Source organism: Stegostoma tigrinum, chromosome 8, assembly GCF_030684315.1.
Source record: "Stegostoma tigrinum isolate sSteTig4 chromosome 8, sSteTig4.hap1, whole genome shotgun sequence".
In the NCBI taxonomy this organism is placed as follows: Eukaryota; Metazoa; Chordata; class Chondrichthyes; order Orectolobiformes; family Stegostomatidae; genus Stegostoma; species Stegostoma tigrinum.
In genome coordinates, this window is record NC_081361.1 from 73,276,143 (window position 1) to 73,297,815 (window position 21,673).

Sequence of the window (21,673 nt, forward strand, 5' to 3'; positions counted from 1 at the left end):
GTCTACTACTTTATCTAATAGCAGATTGAGAATAAAAATTTTCTTACACACAGTGGAGATGAGCTGCATAAGAATTCTTGGAAGCCAATGTCCACAGATTCCAATTTGCTATTGGGAAGGTGATGAGGCCTATAGCCTCTCACAAGAGAACTCTTAGTCTCTTGAATTTACTTCACTGGAGAACTCTTTCCTGCAAACTCAGGCACCTCATGGAAGCTGGCTCTTGGTGGAATCAAGTACTTTCTTCTTTGTAGTAGCTTGGATTTCTGAGCCAGGTAATTTTTTCTTTTTGGTTACTCTTCTTTTGTTCATTCACAAAATAATGGCATCAATGGCTAGGCCACCATTTATTGTCCCTCCAAGAGGGCAGTTAAGGATCAACCACATTGCTGTGGCTCTGGAGTCACACGTAGGCTAGACTAGGTAAGGATGGTAGTTTACTTCCTTCAACAGCATTAATAAACCAGATTTCTTCCTCCCCCGACAATTGACAATGCATTCATGGGCATCAATAGATTTTTAATTCCAGATTTTTATTGAATTCAAATTCAACCATCTGTGGCGGCAGGATTTTGAATCAGGTCCCCAGAATATTACCTGGGTCTCTGAATTAATAGTCCAGTGATAATACTACTAGGCCTCATTACCTCCCCTACAACAAATCTGAATCTGTGGACATTGGTTTCCATGAAGTCTTATGCAGCTCATCTTCATGGTGTATAAGAACACTTTTATTCTCAATCTGCTATGAGATCTGTTTGAAAGATGTAAATGTATTACTTCAACTTGTTGATTAAGTTAGGCATCTTCATTCATCCTTCATGATGATTGTATTGGTATTTCTCATTATTGGTCCTGGCAGATTCTGCTTATTTCACATGATTGCCACAGGTACTGGCAACTTTGCTTTCCTAGACAAAGAATTAAAATGTTCCTCTTGAATTTGCATCATTTCATCATCTGACATTAAATTCAAATCTGTTATAACCATTTGTTCTGTAAATGGCTTGGCTGCCAGAGCGGCTTAGTTAAAGATTTCTCAAAGAGCTCGCAGGCTGTATTTGCTTCCACTCATAAACGTTGCTGATTTGTGTCATCTGAAGGTGCTTCAGTGAGGAGAGGTATAGCAATCATTTCCACTACTCCTGTATAGTCACAGATTTCCTTCCTGTTGGTTGTATAAAACAATTCTCTCACGCCAATGTAGCCAACCTCTATCTAATACTAAATAGGCTGTTAATATTCCGCATTTATTGAATTTTAAACAGAATCTGATATTTTTGAACTCTTGTGGAATTTAATCCTTGCCAGGCATCTTCTAACTTTAAGTTGTTAGATTGCTACACATGGCCATAGGGACCTCATTCTTATCAATATCCTGTTCCAGGCCTAAAATGAACACCCTTCACCAATGTTACCATGGAAAGTTTGGTTTCTGTCTTTGCTATTCCTGAGCTATGATTTTACATTACACTGCCAGCCCAGAGAGATGGCAGCTCGATCCTCTCAGCAGTACCACTAAGAGAGTTGGACACTGCTTGTGGCAGCAAGAGGAATATGAGGACCCCTCCATTTTCAGGCACCCTGGGAAGGATGGGTATTAAATAAAGTTTTACATGGGACAAGCAGACACTGTGCGGAGAATGGAAGTGAAATTGAAGGCCGGGTGATCACTTTGCAGAACGCCTACATTCTGTCTGTAAAAGTCACCCCAAGCTTCCACTTGCCTGCCACTGCAACGCACCACCATGTTGCCACACCAACATGTTGTCCCAGGCCAGCGGTATCCCAGCTCGAACAACAACATCACATTTTCTGCTTGGGAACCTTGCAGCCTCTGGGATTCAACATCAAGTTCAATGACTTGAAAGTCTGTTTCCATCGGTCCATTTTTTAAAAAGTCCTCCCCACTCCCTGGACCTGTCATGACATGGATTACTTTTAGCTCCGTCTACTCATTCCCTCCTACTCTCCGATCTTAGTGTCACTTACTCAGCTTCTCTTCTGTCCCAGCCTTTACTATCAATAATCCCCTCGCTTACCTATCCCTTTTGTCTCTCTTTCTGGGCTCTTGTCTCCAACTATCTGATCTTCTCTTCTCCCCACCAAACAAACCCCAGCTCCAACCTTGTCTTCAGCTTTAATACCATGTGTTGCCAGCTGCTATCAGTTCTGGTGAACTTTCACTGGCCTCAAAATGTTAACTCTGCTTTCTCCTCAGAGAGGCAGCCAGACTTGCTGAGGTTTGCCAGAAATTTCTGTTTTTGTTTGAGGTAAATTGCAGCAGTTGGCCATATAAACTAGATGGACAGTTAGAAGAGGTGGCACAGCCAATGAACTCCTTGTCGGTGAGTATCTTTTATGTTTTTATAAAAAGAATGCTCCTCTGGCCTCTAGAAACCCAGTCAATGACCATGACAGTCAGCCATCTCACATGAAGGCTAGCATCTCCCAAAACTCATAGGTGAGAGCTTCTCATTGTACCGGTAGAAAACTGGTGAGTTTCCCAAGGGCGCTTGGTTTCCAACCACAGACATTCCATACATGCTGTAAATGAGGCTGATCCTCAACATGAACCGGATATCCTAGTTCACATTTTGTCAAACTGCTGTACAGATGCTGCCCCGAAGGGCAATCCATCTTTATATTTCAATGTCTGACCAAAATGTATAATTCAAGCAAGACTAATAGAAAATACTGGGCATTTACCAGTTTTGCTGTTTGTGTGACACTGCTACTAAAAAAAAACGACGAAATCATGAAAGAAGATATACAAATGCAAGCCTTTCTTTCTTCCTTGTCATCTACCTTTTTGTGTTACTTTGGATGTTTTCATTTCTCTCTGCAAATTTAGGGATATGATTTTAGACTGGCTAATGATGAATTTATGGCAAATGTAGGTGTGCAGTGAAAATAAATACTCCACTCCATCTAAGAAAGAAAAACAATGCAAACCAGACCAATCAGGTAAAATATAATTTATTTAATATGAATATAAAGCTCAGAGTGATAGTTTATATTACAACTAAATTGGGCAATGAAGCCTCTCTCTATACAATCCTTTTTACAATTTAAATACTTTGCAGGAGGCTAAGTCTCCCAAGCAGCATAAATTATAGCAAAGTGTTGCTTCTGAAACCATCTGTAACATAAACAGATGGAAAAGAACTGGGAAGAGAAAAACTACCAGCAAAGGCTAGGTTGGAGTTTTCCAAAGAGCTAAGCTGAGTTGAAGATTAAATACACGTTTAGACAAAGTGTGGATCTTCTATGAACCTGAATGGCATTTTAACCTTTGAGTGTCTGGCACATCCACAAAGGAGTCATGTAATAAAATGTGGCTACAGGAATGAGAGTCCCTGGGCAAGGTAATGATTAAACATTCCTATGGGGAGGCAGAGAAACAGCAGTGCTCCTCAGATGAAAGGTCAGAGCCCTGAGATGTCACATATCACATCCTCTCAACATCCCGCATCCTTCCACCCCACAGCAGTACAACTGAGTGTGTCAGTGAGATACAAAGAATGCCTAAATATTAAAATTTGGCAGGCCTATCCTCCAGCTTCTAGACTGGCCTCTCACTCATTCAGCTAGCTTCCCATCAACTACTCCTTATATTATGTCAATGGTACATTGGGCTATTTCTAAAGTGTGTTAATACTGGCAGTGTTTATGACTTAAGATCCTGTCAGTTCACAATGCAACAAGTTTGAGATGACTAACAATTTGGAGAGTACCGCAACATGAGAAATAAGCATAGGAAGTGCCAGTGCCAAGTTTGCTATTGAGGCATGCCGCAGCATGTCATTTTCCAATGTTTTTGCTGTGTTCTGAACTGCCTCATCCCAAAAACTGGGAGAATCTGACCCCTTTCGAATTTGATCTTACCGAATTTATTATTACCTAAACAATAAGAAATTCAAACTAAAGTAGTTTACTGGCTCTTAAATGAGTTTGGATAGCCTCAGGGAATGTTAAGTACATCTAAATGCAAGTTCAAGAGCTGGATGAACACAGCAGGCCAAGCAGCATCAGAGAAGCAGGAAAACTGACTTTTCTGGTCGGGATCCTACTTAGAAATGGGGGAGGGGAAGGGGATTCTGAAATAAATAGAGTGGGGGGGACATGGATGGAAGATGGATAAAGGAGTAGATAGGTGGAGAGGAGACGGACAGGTCAAGGAGCTGGGGATGGAGTCAGTAAAGATGAGTGTAGGTGGGGAGTTAGGATGGGGGTAGGTCAATCCATGGAAGACAGGCAGGTCAAGGAGGTGGAGACGAGGCTGTAGGTAGGAGGTGGGGGTGGGGGTTGAGATGGGAGGAGTGGATAGATGGGAGAAAGGACAGACAGATTAGGAAGGCAGGGACGAATTGGGCTGGTTTTGGGATGCACCCCGACCACATCCCAAAACCAGGCCAGATCATCCTTGCTTCCCTAACCTGTCCATCCTTTCTCCCATGTTTCCACTCCTCCCATCTCAACCCCCACCCACACATCCTACCTACCAGCCTCTTCCCTGTCTACTTGACCTGCCTGTCTTCCCTGGACTGACCTATCCCCAGCCTAACTCCCCTCCTACACTCATCTTTACTGGCTCCATCCCTGCCTCTCTGACCTGTACGTCTCCTCTCCACCTATCTTCTCCTTCATACATCTTCAATCTACCTCCCCTCCCTCTCTATTTATTTCAGAATCCCCTACCCCTCCCCCATTTTTGAAGTAGGGTCCCAACCCGAAACGTCAGCTTTCCTGCTTCTCTGATGCTACTTGGCCTGCTGTGTTCATCCTGCTCGACACCATGTTATCTCAGATTCTCCAGTATCAGCAGCTCCTACTATACCTAATAAAATACTAACTTCTTGTGACAGAACATTTTTGAGCAATGCTTCTGTGCCTTACTTTAATATTTTCAAGTGGATTTTGATGTCAACAAGCTGAAAGACGGGAAGCCATTGATGATTACTCATGGTTATGAGGAAACTATATGGATTTGCTCAGTTCATTTTAAAAAAGTTGACCCAAATCCAAAAAAACAGAGAAAAATGTGTGGTGTGTTAGTTCACACGTAAAATCCCCCTCGTCTGACTAAATCTGTAACTGGCAAAATGTAGCCAAATTGGTATCAAAGCATAGCTTTGTCCAACAACTTAATTCGTGTTAAATTTCATAGTGCTTCCACCTCAATATTCCCATTTCTCATTTTCTCTTACAATGTTTATAATAAAAGCCATTGAAGGTTTACAACAAGGCAAGAGACTCTTCGGCCCACCATGTCCACAATGGTCATTAAGCTCTTATGTACTCTAGATCCATCTTCCAGCCTGTAGCCATGTATGCTGTGGTACTTCGAGTGATCTTCCAAACATTTCTTAAATATTGTGATGGTTCCTGAACCCCATCACCCTTTTAGGCAACAAGTTCCACATACTCACTACACACTATTGAAAAAATTCTTCCTTAGATTTCCTTCTAAACTCCTACATCTTACCTTAAATCTATGCTCCCTTGTTATTGATTCCCCCCTATCAAGGGGAAAAGTTTCTTTCTATCTACACCCCTCACTCTATTGTACACCTCAGTCAGGTCCTACACCAGCCTTCTCTGCTCTAAGGAAAACAATTCCAGCTTATCCAACGTCTCTCTGGAGCTGAATTGCACCAATCCAGGTAACATCCTGCTAAATCTCCTTTGCACCCTCTCTACTGCAATTATATCCTTCATATAATGTGGTGACCAGAACTGCATGTAGCATGCCAGTACAAATTTTATGGATACTGTATATTTATGTAGTTACTGGAGCTCAGATTATTTTGTCCATTGTTATTCGAAGATCTTTTCATTGAAAGAAAAGCTTGACAATAATCTCAAATACTTACTGTTGATGTAAGAATTATCCTATTCATGGAGGAATAAGTAATTTCAAAACTCCTAAGTGAAAAGATTTAGAAAATGATAGAACTAGCATTCAGATGTCGCTTTTCATGTCCTGAGGCCATGCAAACCCATCTCAGAGCTAGTGAACTACTTTAGTTTGAAGTCCTTATTGTTGAGGCAACAATAAATTGGGTAAGTATCAAAGTAGGAGGCAGTCATGAAAAGGGTCAGATTTTCCAAGTTTTTGGAATGAGGCAATTCATAACACAGCTACCATCTTATACAGTTCCAGCATAACCTCCAACTCTTGTACTTAATGCCTTCAGTGAGAAAGGCAGGTTTCCTATCTTAACCACCTTATTTACCTCTCCTGCTATGTGCAAGGAGCTGAACATGCACACCAAGATCTCTCCGGTCCTCTGTACCTTTTAGGGTCCTGCCATTCAGCGTGTGCTCCTATGCTCTGTTCGTCCTCCCAAAATATAGCATCTCACAATTTGTCTAGAATGTCCTTTTGTTTCAACAATTTTGGCCCAGATCTTGAGTTAAAAATAACAAGGCATTAACAATGAACTTTTAAAAATAAGTAACTCATTGGCTACAAATGAAAGCTGGCCAGCAAAATCGGAAACCGGGTAGACCACAATTTACAAATGTCTCTCAATTGCTGGTCTACTTGCACCGCTCTGCTGATTGTGCTGGACAAATGACACATGTCTTACTTTTATTGTTAACAGCGTGCCAGATTTGTATATTAGTTGTCCATTAAACCTGAAAAATACTCAGCTGCAAATGGTTCAAATGCTACCTCCACGTGCTGCATATGCAAACAGGAAGTCACTGACAATGTGGAAAAGACGGGAACCAGCAGCCAGTTTTTTGGGTGTGGACCACACATCCAGTCAGTCACTGATAGATATCGAGTTAATTTTACACCCACATGCAGCAAATTTCAACTATGTCTCCGTATAGCTCTGTCACTGTAAGTGTTTGTAATTAACTCTAAGGTTCTGAGGGGGTTTGGTCAGATCGAAAAATTCTAAGGAGATCTGACAGGATAGATGTTGAGATGATGTCATCCCTTACCACCACAGCACAGCGACCAACGACTGAAGCAGTTTACAAGTAGGGTCACCGGACCTGAAACATTAACTCTGATCTTTTCTCGACAGATGCTGCCAGGCCTGCTGAGCTTTTTCAGTAACTCCTGTTTATGTACCCAAACCACTTGCTATCTACTGGATGATACACTTGCCAAAGTAGTTAAAATTAACTTTACACTTGGAGTTTCCAGCAAATTTCCTGACGTGCATTGATAATTATTATCAATGTTCTTGCAGATTAAATATTAATATACTTGTATTTGTTTAATAGCTGTCATAGAACATAGAAAAGTACAGCACAGTACAGGCCCTTCAGCCCACGATGTTGTGCCGTGGAATAATCCTAATCCAAAAATAAAATAACCTAACCGACATTCCCCTCAATTCACTGTTGTCCATGGGCATGTCCAGCAGTCGCTTAAATGTCACTAATGACTCCGCTTCCACGACTACCACTGGTAAACTATTCCACACGCTCACAACTCTCTGGGTGAAGATCCTTCCTTTGACGTCTCCTCTATACCGTCCTCCTAACACCTTCAAACTATGACCCCTCGTGGCAGTCAATCCTGCCCTGGGGAAAAGTCTCTGGCTATCGACTCTATCCATGCCTCTCATTACCTTGTACACCTCGATCAGGTCACCTCTCTTCCTCCTTCTCTCCAGAGAAAAAAGTCCGAGCTCAGTCAACCTCTCCTTGTAAGACAAGTCCTCCAGTCTAGGCAGCATCCTGGTAAACCTCCATTGCACCCTCTCCAAAGCCTCCACATCTTTCCTATCATAGGGCGACCAGAACTGGACACAATATTCCAAGTGTGGTCTCACCAGGGTTTTGTACAGCTGCAGCATAACCTCGCAGCTCTTAAACTCGATCCCCCTGTTAATGAAAGCCAAAACACCATATGCTTTCTTAACAACCACATGGGTGGCAACTTTGAGGGAGCTATGCACTTGAACACCAAGATCCCGCTGTTCCTCCACACTGCCGAGAATCCTGCCTTTAATCCTCTATTCAGCATTTAAACTTGACCTGCCAAAATGCATCACTTCGCATTTATCCAGGTTGAACTCCATCTGCCATTTCTCAGCCCAGCTCTGCTTTCTGTCAATGTCTCACTGAAGCCTGCAATAGCCCTCGATACTATCAACGGCACCTCCAACCTTTGTGTCATCAGCAAACATACTAACCACCCCTCAACCTCCTCATCCAAGTCATTTATAAAAACTACAAAGAGCAGAGGCCCAAGAACAGAGCCCTGCGGGACACCACTCAGCAGTGACCTCCAGGCAGAATACTTACCATCTACAACCACCTCCTGTCAGCCAACCAATTCTGAATCCAGACAGCCAAATCACCCTGTATCCCATACCTCCTGACTTTATGAATGAGCCTGCTGTGGGGAACCTTATCATAGCTCCCTATCTCAAATTGACTGATGCGGGGCAAAATGTGGTTCAGTTAGCAATGTATGTATGGAAGCATCCTGAAGCTTGTCATGCCAATTGACATCACCAAACCTGTCTGCTTATGTGAAGAGCCTGTGGCCATTTTATTGGCCCTGTTTGTAAATGCTCCAAAAAATGTAAATCTTACAACAAAGAACCATATTCATGAGATGATGATTCTCAATGCTATGTTAACCAATCTTTCCAGTCCAGAAATTGAACAATCTAAGCTGTGGACTGAGATAATGGGAACTGCAGATGCTGGAGAATCCAAGATAACAAAGTGTGGAGCTGGATGAACACAGCAGACCAAGCCGCATCTTGGGAGCACAAAAGCTGATGTTTCAGGCCTAGACCTTTCATCAGATGGGGTCTAAGCCCAAAACATCAGCTTTTGTGCTCCCAAGATGCGGCTTGGTCTGCTGTGTTCATCCAGCTCCACATTTTGTTAAGCTGTGGATTTCCATTGTGTCAGCAGGTAAATTGTTCTTAGGGATTAATTTTTTTCTTTTTCTTCCTTTTCATATGTTTCTTTTCCCTGTATCTCTTAATTCAACCTTTCTTTTTCATTATTTTGCTTTCTCCATGTGATTGGACTCTAAGTGGCTTATTGTAATTCCCCTTCCTTTTCCGATGTTGCTATTTCTTTCTAAAACCTGAACTCTCAATGCCTAAGGTGATGCTCTGTTACGCCTACCAATGACATTTCAGATGTTTTGTTGCCGTTGCCATGCTGCTAGCAGCATGCATCAGAGCAAATTAAAGCACACATTAATTGTGAGCTGAAGGGTGCATAACAAAGTCACACCAACAAGGCACACGTCCCAAAAAGCAGGCCTGTTGACACAAATAAAAGCTGCATGAAGGGCTCAGTTTCCCAACACTTCCAATTTTTGTTAAAAAGTTTCAGACATATGGCTTATGCCATTATCTGTTCCCCTCTATATAGCCTTGAGTCACAGTGTCAGCTGTTCTTTAACATTTTACACAGCAACCCATCTGTTCAAAGGTCACTGGATGCTTATTGCTTTGATTTATCTTTGTTCCCCTTTTCTCCCTCCCCTTGAGATATTCTCCTTCTAATGCAGGCCTGGTCAAATTGCCAGACTTGCATTATTCTCTCTTTAAGACTATCGCAAGATTCAACTTCTATGGAATGAGTAAGTAATGTCTGATTCTTTCACCCAGTCTTCTGTTGCTTGGTTCCTGGACCTATAACTATTTACACAAGGTACTGCTGAAATGCTACACAAAGCAACAAACATGAACAAGAAAAATATCTGTTACATTCCCACACTTACAAAGTGCTGGTCATTCTCTGGTCAATATAACTCCAGAGTCTGTTTGTTTGTCTTTGATATACAGTACATACTCAGTGAGGCCCCACAACAAAATTTCATGAAGTAACGGTAATGATTACAAATATTGTATAAGAGAAATTGATAAAATACTGTCTAACCAGCTTTTGGGGCACTCAGTTATAACACATTGATTTGGACTCAGATTTCACAGCCTCTGTTTAGAGGCCTATAAGTTACACCAAAAAAAATTATAATAGGATTAGAATTAAAACCTCATGGTGCTGCGTACTTTGCCGTTGCCATGACTTTAACAAAATCATATGCCTTTGAATAAAAGAAAGCACTCTTGTGGCCTCGGCCTTGCTTTTTTTCAGCCAGTCTTCACGTATTCCTTTGTTGTTCTTGATTTATATCCTAAATATACAGTATTTCAATTAAAATGGATGTCCAATTGAGTATGGAAGGAATTGTCTACTTTTGGTCATCAACGTCAACAGTAATTAAGAACATCAACATATTAAAATATAAGCAAAATAACCTTGGGAGACAGATGATAAAGTGCTCGTCCATGGCTTACAAACGACAATTTCAATGCTACTTTTGTGGTACAATAACAGTCTATTCAACGAACAAGATAAAGGTCGCTGGTGGGAAACTCTTTGAAGCCATGTAAAGCTGGATGCTGGGCACGTGTGAAGGCACAGAATTCACTTGTTTTAAGTGGTAACAGTAGCGTCAGGTTCCAGTTAATGATGCCTTTGCATAGGACCCAGCTTACGCCTTAAGGCTTTTACATCAGCATACATTTATGCCTGTTTCCATGGTTAGTTTACCCTGTAAGAGGTTGCAAAACTATAATTTGAGGGACACCTTCTACATAAAGCATGGCTGACCAGGGGACTCTCCAGTACTTACTGCCTGCCAGAGGTGACTTGCAAGTTGATAATCAACCACTCTTGGCGATGTTATAACTCACCCTCCTTGGCCAACAACTCCTGGAGTGGACTTGAACAAAATACTTCTGGCTGAGAAGTCTCTCTCCTGTCTGAGTCACCCTATTGAATTAAGTGCCAAATATTGAATTGTGGAGAATTCTAAGCCATGAATTCATGGATGTGTTCAGACTGCAATGAGCTAATTTTATTTAGTTACTTATTTAGACTCTTCTGAGGAAGGGACACTGTTCCTGAAATTTTAACTCTGACTTCTGTCCACAGGTGCTGCCAAACCTGCTGATTTTTTCCAGCAATTTCTGTTTTCGTTTCTGATTTCCAGCATTCTTTTGGTTTTTTAAACTTTATTTAGGACTTTTCTAATGAATCAAATCCAGGTTCTAGTGGTGAATGAATGATATGCCAACTGAGTCACTCAGTCCCAACTGTAGCTTTTACATATATAAAAATATAGTAGCCTGATTTCAGAATATGAAACTGGCCTTATGTAAAGCACAATATAGTTGCTTTCAGAGTAATTCAATCAACTCACTGCTCTGTAAAATCAAGCAAAAACAGAAATTGCCATAGAAACTCGGCATGTCTGATAGCATCTTGGAGAGAAAACAGAGCTAACATTTCAAGTTCGAAGGTCACAGGATTCAGAGTTTCTCCAGCAATTTCTATTTTTGTTTGTTCCCGATCTCTAGCATCTGCAGGTCCTGGTTTTATTATCCTACAATGTAGAAGCTGGTCGGGATACAGCCCCAGTGTAATGGCTTGTACTATATTCCAGGACAAATCAGTTTGATTCAGTTCAGTAATGGCAACTGATGAATTCTTCTCATCTAAGATTAGAGTACAGTCTTTACATAACATTGTGCATCATAGGCCTCTATTTGTGGTATAGGTCGAGATACTTGTGATGTTCTCGAAGCCGAGTGCCTTTCCGTCTCCGAGGAAGATGTGTTGCAATTCCACTTGGTTTCTTTAATGCATGGAACTTCCACACTTCAGCTATTTTGTCCATCTATAATGTCAAAAGAAAGAGGATTCAACTGACAACCTTTCAAAAACATCAAATCATTTTTCTCTCCCCATCCTGTGGGGATAGGAAACATTAAAAATTGAGCTGAACATAATTATTTCACACTTAAGACTGTAAGTGTAAGGAACAGATGACTACCAAAAGCAGCAAATGCAAATTTGGATGTTGCACTCCAAATGGAACTGCAACGGTTCCAAATTCAGTGAAAAGCAAACGAACTTGGTGCTACAACAGAAAGGAAACATAAATGGTATGAAAATCTCCTTGCAAGAACTTCCAGAATAAGCTAAGTACTTTCCTGTGAATTTAAGTTTATTCCCTTCAGTTTTATAACTTGCTTAGTTCAGTTCAACTTAGGTTCAATTATGCTTACAAAAGACCAAATTCACAGCTTGCAGTCCCTGGGGATGTAAACTTAAATTTACATGAACCTGCTGTTCAGAATAATGGTAAGACATCGGTTTGAGACAAATGAAGTTTAGTAAGGGCAATCCAGTAATTACTCACACATGGTATGCAGAAATGACTTCATTCATGGGGAATTAGTGGGGTTTGGCAATTTGATCAGCCAAGAAAAGTAATGAAAATCTGGCAGAGAAAAGGCGGAAACTCTCTCAAGTGTAATGTTGGTGAGCCAGAGAGCAATATCCAGTTAAAGACGTGTGCTATGAATGTGACATTTCATACGATGGTCACATTTTAAATTGTCTCTTTCAATTTTAAGTAAAACAGGATGCCAGGGAAGGAGGGGAATAGTGTAAAGTAATATTAGGGTTTACCTGGCAATAGACCAGCTGTTGGTTACCACAGAGACAGGGGACTCCAAACAAGACTCACTGAATCCCATATTTCACATACAAACATAAAGAAATATGCAGCTACCCTTACTTTGTGCAGACCATCAGACTTCCACCAGTCTGATTAAAAAAATCCTGGACTGAGGCTCCACCTGAGATCATGTTCCCTTTTATGGTGCTTTCCCTGTATCCTCGTGGTCTTTCAGCTTCATCATGTTTCTGTTCATCATGGTTCTATAGCTGTTAACGTTCTCACATTACCCCCTGAGATGATGGCTTTGCAAATTGCCATGCCCTTATTTGCCCATACAATTTCTCCATGTTGAGGCCAAGTAGCTTGTCATTTGTGAATAAAATCCACCCTCTGCTCCTCCTCCATGCACCACGAAATCTTACATTTTTATTGTGAACAGCATCCTTTCACTGGAGTCATTCCCTCAGGGACCCAGTCCAATGAACCTCACTTCTCTTTTCCTTGGGATTCAACAGGCTGCACCCTGATAATTAGCTGCACCCTACACACTCATCAGTGATGTCCAAACTCCCAAGGCTGATTGTGACCCACTCACCAGACTGATTTGAAAGGATAGCCCCATTTGAGGATGGCTCAGCTCCAGGACTGATGCCTCCACTGCACCTTGACTGACCTACCTGTGGTCCCTGGGCTGGTAGCACCTGACCGCACCACCCCCCGACCCCCAAACCCTGAAAGGACCAATCCCCTGGAGTGAAATCAGACAAGTCCCTTGACTAGGTTTGGTGGCTCCCTCCCAAATGACCATAGTGTCCTTGACCCCAACAAGGACTGTTCCCCTTTCATTTTCAGACATGATCATTCACTTGAAGTACATGGAGTGAGTCTGCCACTTAAGGAGCTAACACATTCTTTCAGGTGTGGCATTGACATAGAATAGTGCCATGCAGCAATGTGTCCACTTCCTTAACTAGTCAATAGTTCCCACTGTAACAAGCTGCCTGCACCTCCCACTGCACTAAAACATAATGCAAACGGCTGGCAACCTGTGACCTAGAACTAAAGAAGGCATGTGCTAAAAAGCAATGAAAGCCACATGGGCTTACAGCCTTCAGATAAACGCAAAGTGAGTGATCTTTAAGATAGTAAGCTAAGAGACATAAGCTACATTGTGTGTAGATGCATGTGTACTCCTGTATACAGTGACTTGGCAGAGCAATATGAATTATTGCTGAATCTGAGCTCCAGGGTGAAGTCCTGAATGGATGAAGTGGAGAGTCAGTCAATCCAAGAGCAGTCCATAATGATGTGGGGTGGCTGGGGATTTGATGATGCCCAATGGGGACTGAGGAATGATGAAGGATGATGCTCATGAAGTACGCAGGGCATTGATGGTGACGGTGGAGTTGTTTGAAGGCTTAAAGAAGCAAGTAGTGAACTGCAGCCACAAGGTAAGTGTACTGACTTTCATTTCAGGAATTGGCACCATCTATTTTTTCAAAGAGAGGAGATTTGAGAGCTGCACAGAAATGGGGTGAGTTACCTAACATAACAATGCCTGAGTAAAAGATAACTACTACTCATCGGCTAATGTCAAAATTCACCATTTAAACCTTTACAGAAGAAAATCAGACATTATTCAGCATCTGAATATTCAGAATCTGATTTTTCCATTTATACTGTATTTTCCCACACTTCTTGCCATTGCCAATTCTGCTCAAATAAACAAAAAATTCTGACATGAAATTGCAGAAAATATAAATTGTAAATGTCGCATAGGGTTTTCAAGTGTGTTACAATACCAATAAGGGATGTCTTCTTTTGTGAGAAAAACAGGAATTGCTGATTGAGGAAATGGCAGCAGATCTGACAGCATTTGTGTGAAGAAAGCAGACCTAACATTTTGAGAAAACATTATCTCTGCTTTCTTCCTAGAGATGCTGTCAGACCTGCTGCCTTTAGCCGGCAATTTCTGTTTTTGTTTCAGATCTCTAGGATCCACAGCCTTAATGTTGATTTTAGTTTGTTTGTTACAGTAAAAGTCTTAAAACCTAGCATCATGTATGATTCCTTTAAACTGATCACTGAAATTTTTAATCTTTTTTCTAAAGTTATCAGTCTATGGGTATCGTAACAACTTTGTTTAGCATTTGAATAAGAACAGTGTATTGTCCTCTGTCATTTTATGTTAAAAGGATAATCACTAGATAGATTAAAGTTCACAGTTGATGTTATTTTCTTTTACATAAAACTTATGCAAAATAAATCAACCTGTAGGTTTATAATAAGACTATCAGATATCGGAGCAGAATTTTAAGACCAGCTTAAATTCATTTGTGTGTATTAACCCATTGACTAGAAGATAAAATAAATGTGCATTACAGAAAGTAGTTATGAAAATTGCCTCATACTATATCAGGATTTATTGTTCCCACCCTTTGATCCTGATATAGTATGCTTAGATATTGGCAGCATAGGTAAATCCCTAGTTATACAGTAATAAAGATATATAGTACAGAAGCAGACCCTTTGGTCCAAATTGTCCACACCAACCAAATGTCCTATAAAAATTTATGGTCCCATTTGCCAGCATTTGGCCCATATTCCTCTAAACCCTTCCTATTCATACACGCATCCAGGTGCCTTTTAAATGTTGTCATTGTGCCAGCCTCCAACACTTCCTCTGGCAGCTCATTCCATACATACACCACCCTCTGCATGAGAAAGTTGCACCTTAAGTCTCTTTTAAATCTTTCCCCGCTAACCTGAGCCCTATGCCCCCTAGTTTTGGATTCGCTCATTCCAGGGAAAAGATCTTGTCTAATTACCCTATCCATGCCCCTCTAAAAGTTTATAGACCTCTACAAATTCACCCCTGTTTCTGACACTCCAGATAAATAGCCCCAGCCTAGTGAGCCTCTCCCTACAGCTCAACCCCGGCAACATTCTTATAAATTTTTTCTGAACCCCTTCAAGTTTCACAACATCCTTCCAATAGCAGGGAGACCAAAATTGCACGCAGTACTCCAATAGTGGCCTAATCAATGTCATGTGGTGCTGCAATGAGACCTCCTAACTCCTATACTCAATACACTGACCAGTAAAGGCAATCATACCATACGTCTTCTTCAATATCCTATCTAACCGTGACTCCACTTTCAAGGAGCTGTGAACCTGCACTCCCAGGTCATTTTGTTGAGCAGCACTCTCCAGGCTTTTACCATTAAGTATTTAAGTCCTGCTCTGACCTGCCTTCCCAAAATGCAGCATCTCACATTTATCCAAATTAAACTCCATCTGCCACTCCTCAGTACATCGGCCCATCTGATCAAGATCCCATTGTAGTCTGAGGTAATGTTCTTTGCTGTGCACTACACTTCCAATTTTAGTGTCATCTGCAAACTTACTAACCAAACTTATAACCCATTCCTCCCATGTTCACAGCCAAATCATTTATTTAAATAATGAAAAGCAGTGGACCCAGCACCGATCCTTGTGGCACAGTGCTGGTCACAGGCCCCCAGTCTGAAAAGCAACCCTCCATCACCACCCTCTGTCTTCTACTTTTGAGCCAGTTCTGTATCCAAATAGCTAGTTCTTCCTGTATTCCATGTGATCTGACCTTGCTAATCAGTCTATTATAAGGGATTTTATGTCCATTTATGTGAAAGACCACCAAAGCTGAACCCAGAGGTGTATCTAAAACAAATTAAAAATCTCTAAAAGAACCGTCGGCATGTCACGTTATAGTCCAAGCACATAACTTTGCTTTCATCCTAGGATAAAAATCACCAAGACCCTTTATATAAGTGTTCTCAACAGCATCTGAAAGAAAGTCAAAATAAACACAGTTCTACGTTAATCCAGAGACTGTAATTAGTGTGACGTCATTTTGACAGCAATACAGGTCTCCAGAATTATCAAAATTATGTGCTGCCAATTGCACAATAATTAAATTTATAATTTACTTGTATGTATATATATGCATGTGTTTGCTGGGATGAAGGGGGTGGAGGTTAAGAGTGAAATTAGAGGTGCTTTTGCTGCTTTAATCAAGTTCAGTCCTTCTTTTTAACAAAAGATTTGCTGAACAATTACTTCCATGTCATGGTTCAGCTTTTCCTGTATGTTTCTCTGCAAACTGTCTGTGATGCTGATTGTAATCTTCCATGTTTTCCAGCTGATCCTTGTAAGTGAGAAAATAATACGGATACAGTGAAATCACTGTGTTCAAATGCATTATAAAGAAGGATAATACCATCATCCAAACAGCAGATCTTAAAATAGCTTCAGAAATATTTCAACTGGCCCAACAGCCTTGTGAGGGAGAGAGTTCAGGTTTCTCACTGTCTTATGTGAAACAAGCGATTCTGGTTTCACTTTTAAATGGATTAATTCTAATTTTACAATTATTATTTGCTAGGTCACTTTTTGTATCTGAGCACTAGCTTTTAGACAGCTATGCACTTCACTCCTTTTTCCTCCCTCACAGCTCCTGTCTCACCATTATAAAAATATTTCAACTTCCTTCTCCCTCAACTATGAAAATGGATGCAAAGTACTCATTTGACAGGATTGTCAAATTCTCATTTCATCAGCATTTGTCTTTATGAACCCACATTCTGTTTTAGCACTCTCTTTCTATTAAAATAATTATTAAAACGTTGGCCATTAACTTTAATATCCCTTTAAAGTTTTCCTCATAACTTTGTCTGCGTTCTTTACAATTTATCTATTCATTTTGCGCTATTTTTACCCCTCACAGTCTGCAGGGTTTATACTATTCATTGCATTTGTATAAGCCTTTTCTTTTAGCTTGAAACTGTCTGCTGCCTTGCTTGTTGTTTAATTACGCAAATGGTGAACTTTGCCCCTTAAGAGACAAGTACATATTAACCACGTCCTTTCTGATCAGTGTAGCATAGCCTTCTACAGGGCAATATTCCTCACAGATTACATGATAAGAGCATTTTCTTTCCAATTCCCATACTAACTATTATGGACTTGGTGATCTGCAATAATTTAAACTTTGCTAAAAAGAAACTTGAAGTCAAAACATTTTGTCTTGCACTCATCAGTCTAAAACGGAAATTGTCTAAAAAAAAACAATTCTAGAAGAAAGCAATAATTTATTATTATTATTAGCTAATTAACTGGAAATTTGAATGGCATGGAGATGCTACAGGGACTGCTAAGTGTCTTAGTGAACTGATTAAATTCAAAACAGGCAAGCCACTCCAACTGATCTAGGCATTGCCATAGAAATGCTGCCATGATTGGCTAACTCCAAAGTCTATTACTCAAAGAAAAGGAGCCTCTAAAGAACAAAGCTCTGTGTGAATATTTGTTAAATTGGAATTGGGCTGATGTACCCCATTTCACAGAGGATCCTTTAAACTACCATCTCAGCACTCTCTGCCACACTCAAACCCATTCCAAGAGGTTTAAGGAATATGTCTTAACCTATTACACGAGCTTAAGCTCCTGAGACATTAAAGTTTTACAATGAAACAACATGCAACACAATTAGTGATAATGGGAACTGCAGATGCTGAAGAATCCAAGATAATAAAATGTGAGGCTGGATGAACACAGCAGGCCAAGCAGCATCTCAGGAGCACAAAAGCTGACGTTTCGGGCCTAGACCCTTCATCAGAGAGTGCAACACAATTAGTTCAGTACTTTTGCCCCATTTTTGAAACGAAGGATTTTTTTAGTCACTCGATGGATGAGAGTGTTGCTACCTGGCCAGCATTTATTATCTGTCCCTAGCTACCCTTGAGAAGGGGGTGGTAAGCTGCCTTCTTGAACTGCTGCAGTTGATCTGCTGTGGGTTGACTCACAGTGCCTGCAGGGGGGATTTCCAGGATTTTGACCCAGCAATAACAAAGGAATGTTGATACATTTCCAAGTCAGCAAGGTGAGAGGCTTGGAGTAGAACTTGTAGGTGGTGGTGTTCCCATATATCTACTGCTCTTGTCCATTAGCTGGAAGGTACTTTCTAGGGATCTCTGGTGAATTTCTGCAATGCATCTTGTAGACAGTACACACTGCTGCTACTGAGCATCGGTGTTACAGGGAACAGATATTTGTGGATGTGATGCAATCAAGCAGACTCCTTTGTCCTGGATGGTGTCAACCTTTGTATGTGGTGTTGGTGCTGCACTTATCCAGGCAAGGGGGAGGCAACGGCCTCGTAATGTTATCGCTGGACTGTTAATCCAGAGACCCAGATAACATTCTGGGGCCCAGGGTTCAAATCCTGCCACAACAGATGGTTGAATTTGAATGCAATAAAATATCTGGAATGAAGAATCTAATGATGACCATGAATCCATTGACAACTGTTCGAAAAACACATCTACTAAAGCTCTTGAGGGAAGGAAACTGCCATTTTTACCTGGTCTGGCCTAAATGTGACTGCAGACCCACAGCAATGTGGTTGACTCTCAACCACCCTCCGGGCAATTAGCGATGGACAATAAATGCTGCCTAGCCAACAACACTCTCATCCTGTAAATGAATAAAGGAAAAATGGGGAGTATTCCATCACACTCCTAACTTGTGCCTTGTAGATGGCATTCAGGCTTTGGGTAGTCAAGAGGTGAGTGACTCGATGCAGTAGCCTTTGGCTATAAGAGCTGATCAGTGTGTTTATGTGGTGAGTCCACTTGAGTTTCTAGTTAACGGTTACCCCATGGATGCTGATAATAAGGATTCAGTGATAATAACACCATTGAATGTCATGGGGCGGTGATTACATTTCTCTTATTGGAGGTGGTCATTGCCTGGCATTTGTGTGAGGTGAATATTACTTGCGCACCTGTCAGCCTAAGCTTGGATATTGTCCAAAACTTGTTGCATTTGAACATGGACTGCTTCAGTATCTTAGGAATCATAAATGGTCCTGGACATTGTTTCCTGATGATTGCACATCGCCACTCCTGACTTTATAATGGAGGGAAAGTCATTGATGCAGCTGCTGAAGATGGTTGGGCCTAAGACACTCTCCTGAGGAACTCGTGCAGAGAGGTCCTGAAGTTGAGATGACTGACGTCCAATAACTACAAATTCCTACCTGCTAGGTATGACTCCAACCAGTGGAGAGTTTGAGCCTTGATGCCCATTGATTTTGTTATGAAGTATGAAAATCTGTGTAGAATTGTGAATTTAACACTATTATGTCACATTCCCTCTACTGGCTTTTGTGTCAGTAGCACAATCCTTAATCTTGCATAAATGTACAGTTTGCCAATTCTAACGTTGTGATCATGAGCAGCCAACAGTCACTATCAGCTTCACAAAAGTCGAAAGAACTGTGGACGCAGCAAATCAGAAACAAAAGCAAAAATTACTTGAAAAGCTCAGCAGGCCTGGCAGCATCTGTGGAGAGAGATCAGAGTTAACGTTTCATGTCAAGTGATTCTTCCTCAGAACTATAAATTTCGTTGTGTTTGTCTCTCTATCACTCTTTTAATGAGCAAGTTAGGTTGACAACAGCTTCATAATGATACCCATCTGTTGATCTGATGCACATCGCGTTTCCCTGTAAAAGGTAAAACATAAATCTTCCGATTCTCTGTAACTTTCTGCTTCTTATGTTCTGCTTAGGTTCCCTCCTTTGTATATTTTCTCTATCACAGTTTGACATTTTGCAGATATATTTTCACAAATAGGATTCCAGAACTAGGGTCACAGTTTCCAGATATCGGGTAGACCATTTAGGACTGAGAGGAGGAGAAATTTGTTCACCCAGAAAGAGGTAAGCCTGCAGAACTCTTTGCCTATGAACACAGTTGAGACCAAAACACTGAATGTTTTCAAGAACGAGTTAGGTAGAACTATTATGGCTAAAGGGATGAAGGGTATGGTGAAACAGCACGAAGAGGGTGCTGAGCTGGAGGATCAGCCATGATCACATTGAATGTCAGAGTAAGTTTGCAGGGTTGATTGGCCACTCCTGTTCCAATTTCCATTTATCTAAGTTTTTCTGGGGACAAGGACATTGAAGATGGAGGTTGGGGAGGGAAGAAGTCGCAGGAGTCCTGGAGCTAATAGAAAGCCAAAGAATACCCAGTTGGCAGTTTGTTAGTGCTTTCCAAGGACAGAAGCAAGAGGAGGTGAGGTTGGAAGCTGTAGGTTGAGCATAGTCAAAGTTTCAAGGCAATATCCAGGGATGGTCTTGCTTGTAATCAACAATGCAGAGGTAGAAAGATGAGATGAGATGCAAATGGGTGACCAAGATGGAAGTATTTACATAGGGCAAAAATGGTCAGGATGGCAAAATCAAAGGAGAAAAGACAACTTACTTTGAGATATAAATGGAGATCATGAAGAATAGTGAGTCATGTATTGCAGAGGCTGAGAAAGGGAAATAAGACAAAATCTTAGTGCAAGCCTCCATTTGGAGGTAAAGGTGAGTAACAAAGTCAACTGTTCAAAGAAAGACAAGCATCAGAAGAACAGCGATGAATTGATGAGGCCAAGGTGATAAGAAAATAAATTAAATATGGAAAGAAAATGTTTTAAAGTACAGAATTCTATGTCTAGAAATGTTTTAATTTCTAAACCATAATCTGCTCACAAAAACCAGCCAGAATGATCTGCTTCAATTTATGAAGAAATTGTGGTTTTGAACTGAAGGTAAAGACGTGAAAGAGAATGGATAGAACCCACACACTAGCAAGAACTGCATGGTGAGTCATTCTAATGCAGTCCCTGGGCTCAGATTACATGATAAAACATTTTGCCTGCTAAAGGTTTACAACTCTCTACTGGAACAGATACTTCTAAAATTTTATGGAAACTGAATCAGGAACGCAATACATTTTCAGCTTTGTGCAGAAATGTATTTGTGCACGTTTAGTAATGAAAAGGGACGGCACTGTCCCCCGGATGAATCTACGTTTTGTTTTAAACAACATTTCTTTAAATATCATTCCACCTCTGGGCACCTCTGTGGGCTTTTAGTTAATCTCTAATTCAGAGATTCCAACTTGTTTTTGATATACTGGAGGGTGGTTTAATCATGGGAGCCCCTTAAAGCTCTGTCTGCCTTTTTGTAAAACTGTCAATCTGATCAGGCAGATTTCTAATTCCACCATCCACCGAGTATTTGCTACATAAACAGAATAGCTGTGGTTTAAAGGCTAAAATGGAACATGTACAGAACTCCACTGAGCAATTCCATAACTGGTA

The 21,673-nt window shown here is 40.9% G+C and overlaps 1 protein-coding gene across 1 annotated transcript in view; it reads right to left on the reverse strand.

Annotated features, from left to right (window-relative positions):
* Positions 1-8,887: 8,887 nt before the first annotated feature.
* LOC125456053 (BTB/POZ domain-containing protein 19-like) overlaps positions 8,888-21,673 on the reverse strand; it is a 163,439-nt gene continuing 150,653 nt past the window's right edge. Inside the window, exon 8 of the mRNA XM_048538714.2 lies at positions 8,888-11,686. Coding sequence (XP_048394671.1) covers positions 11,552-11,686 — 135 coding nt within the window. The 3' untranslated portion in view covers positions 8,888-11,551. The remainder of the gene's footprint in view (positions 11,687-21,673) is intronic.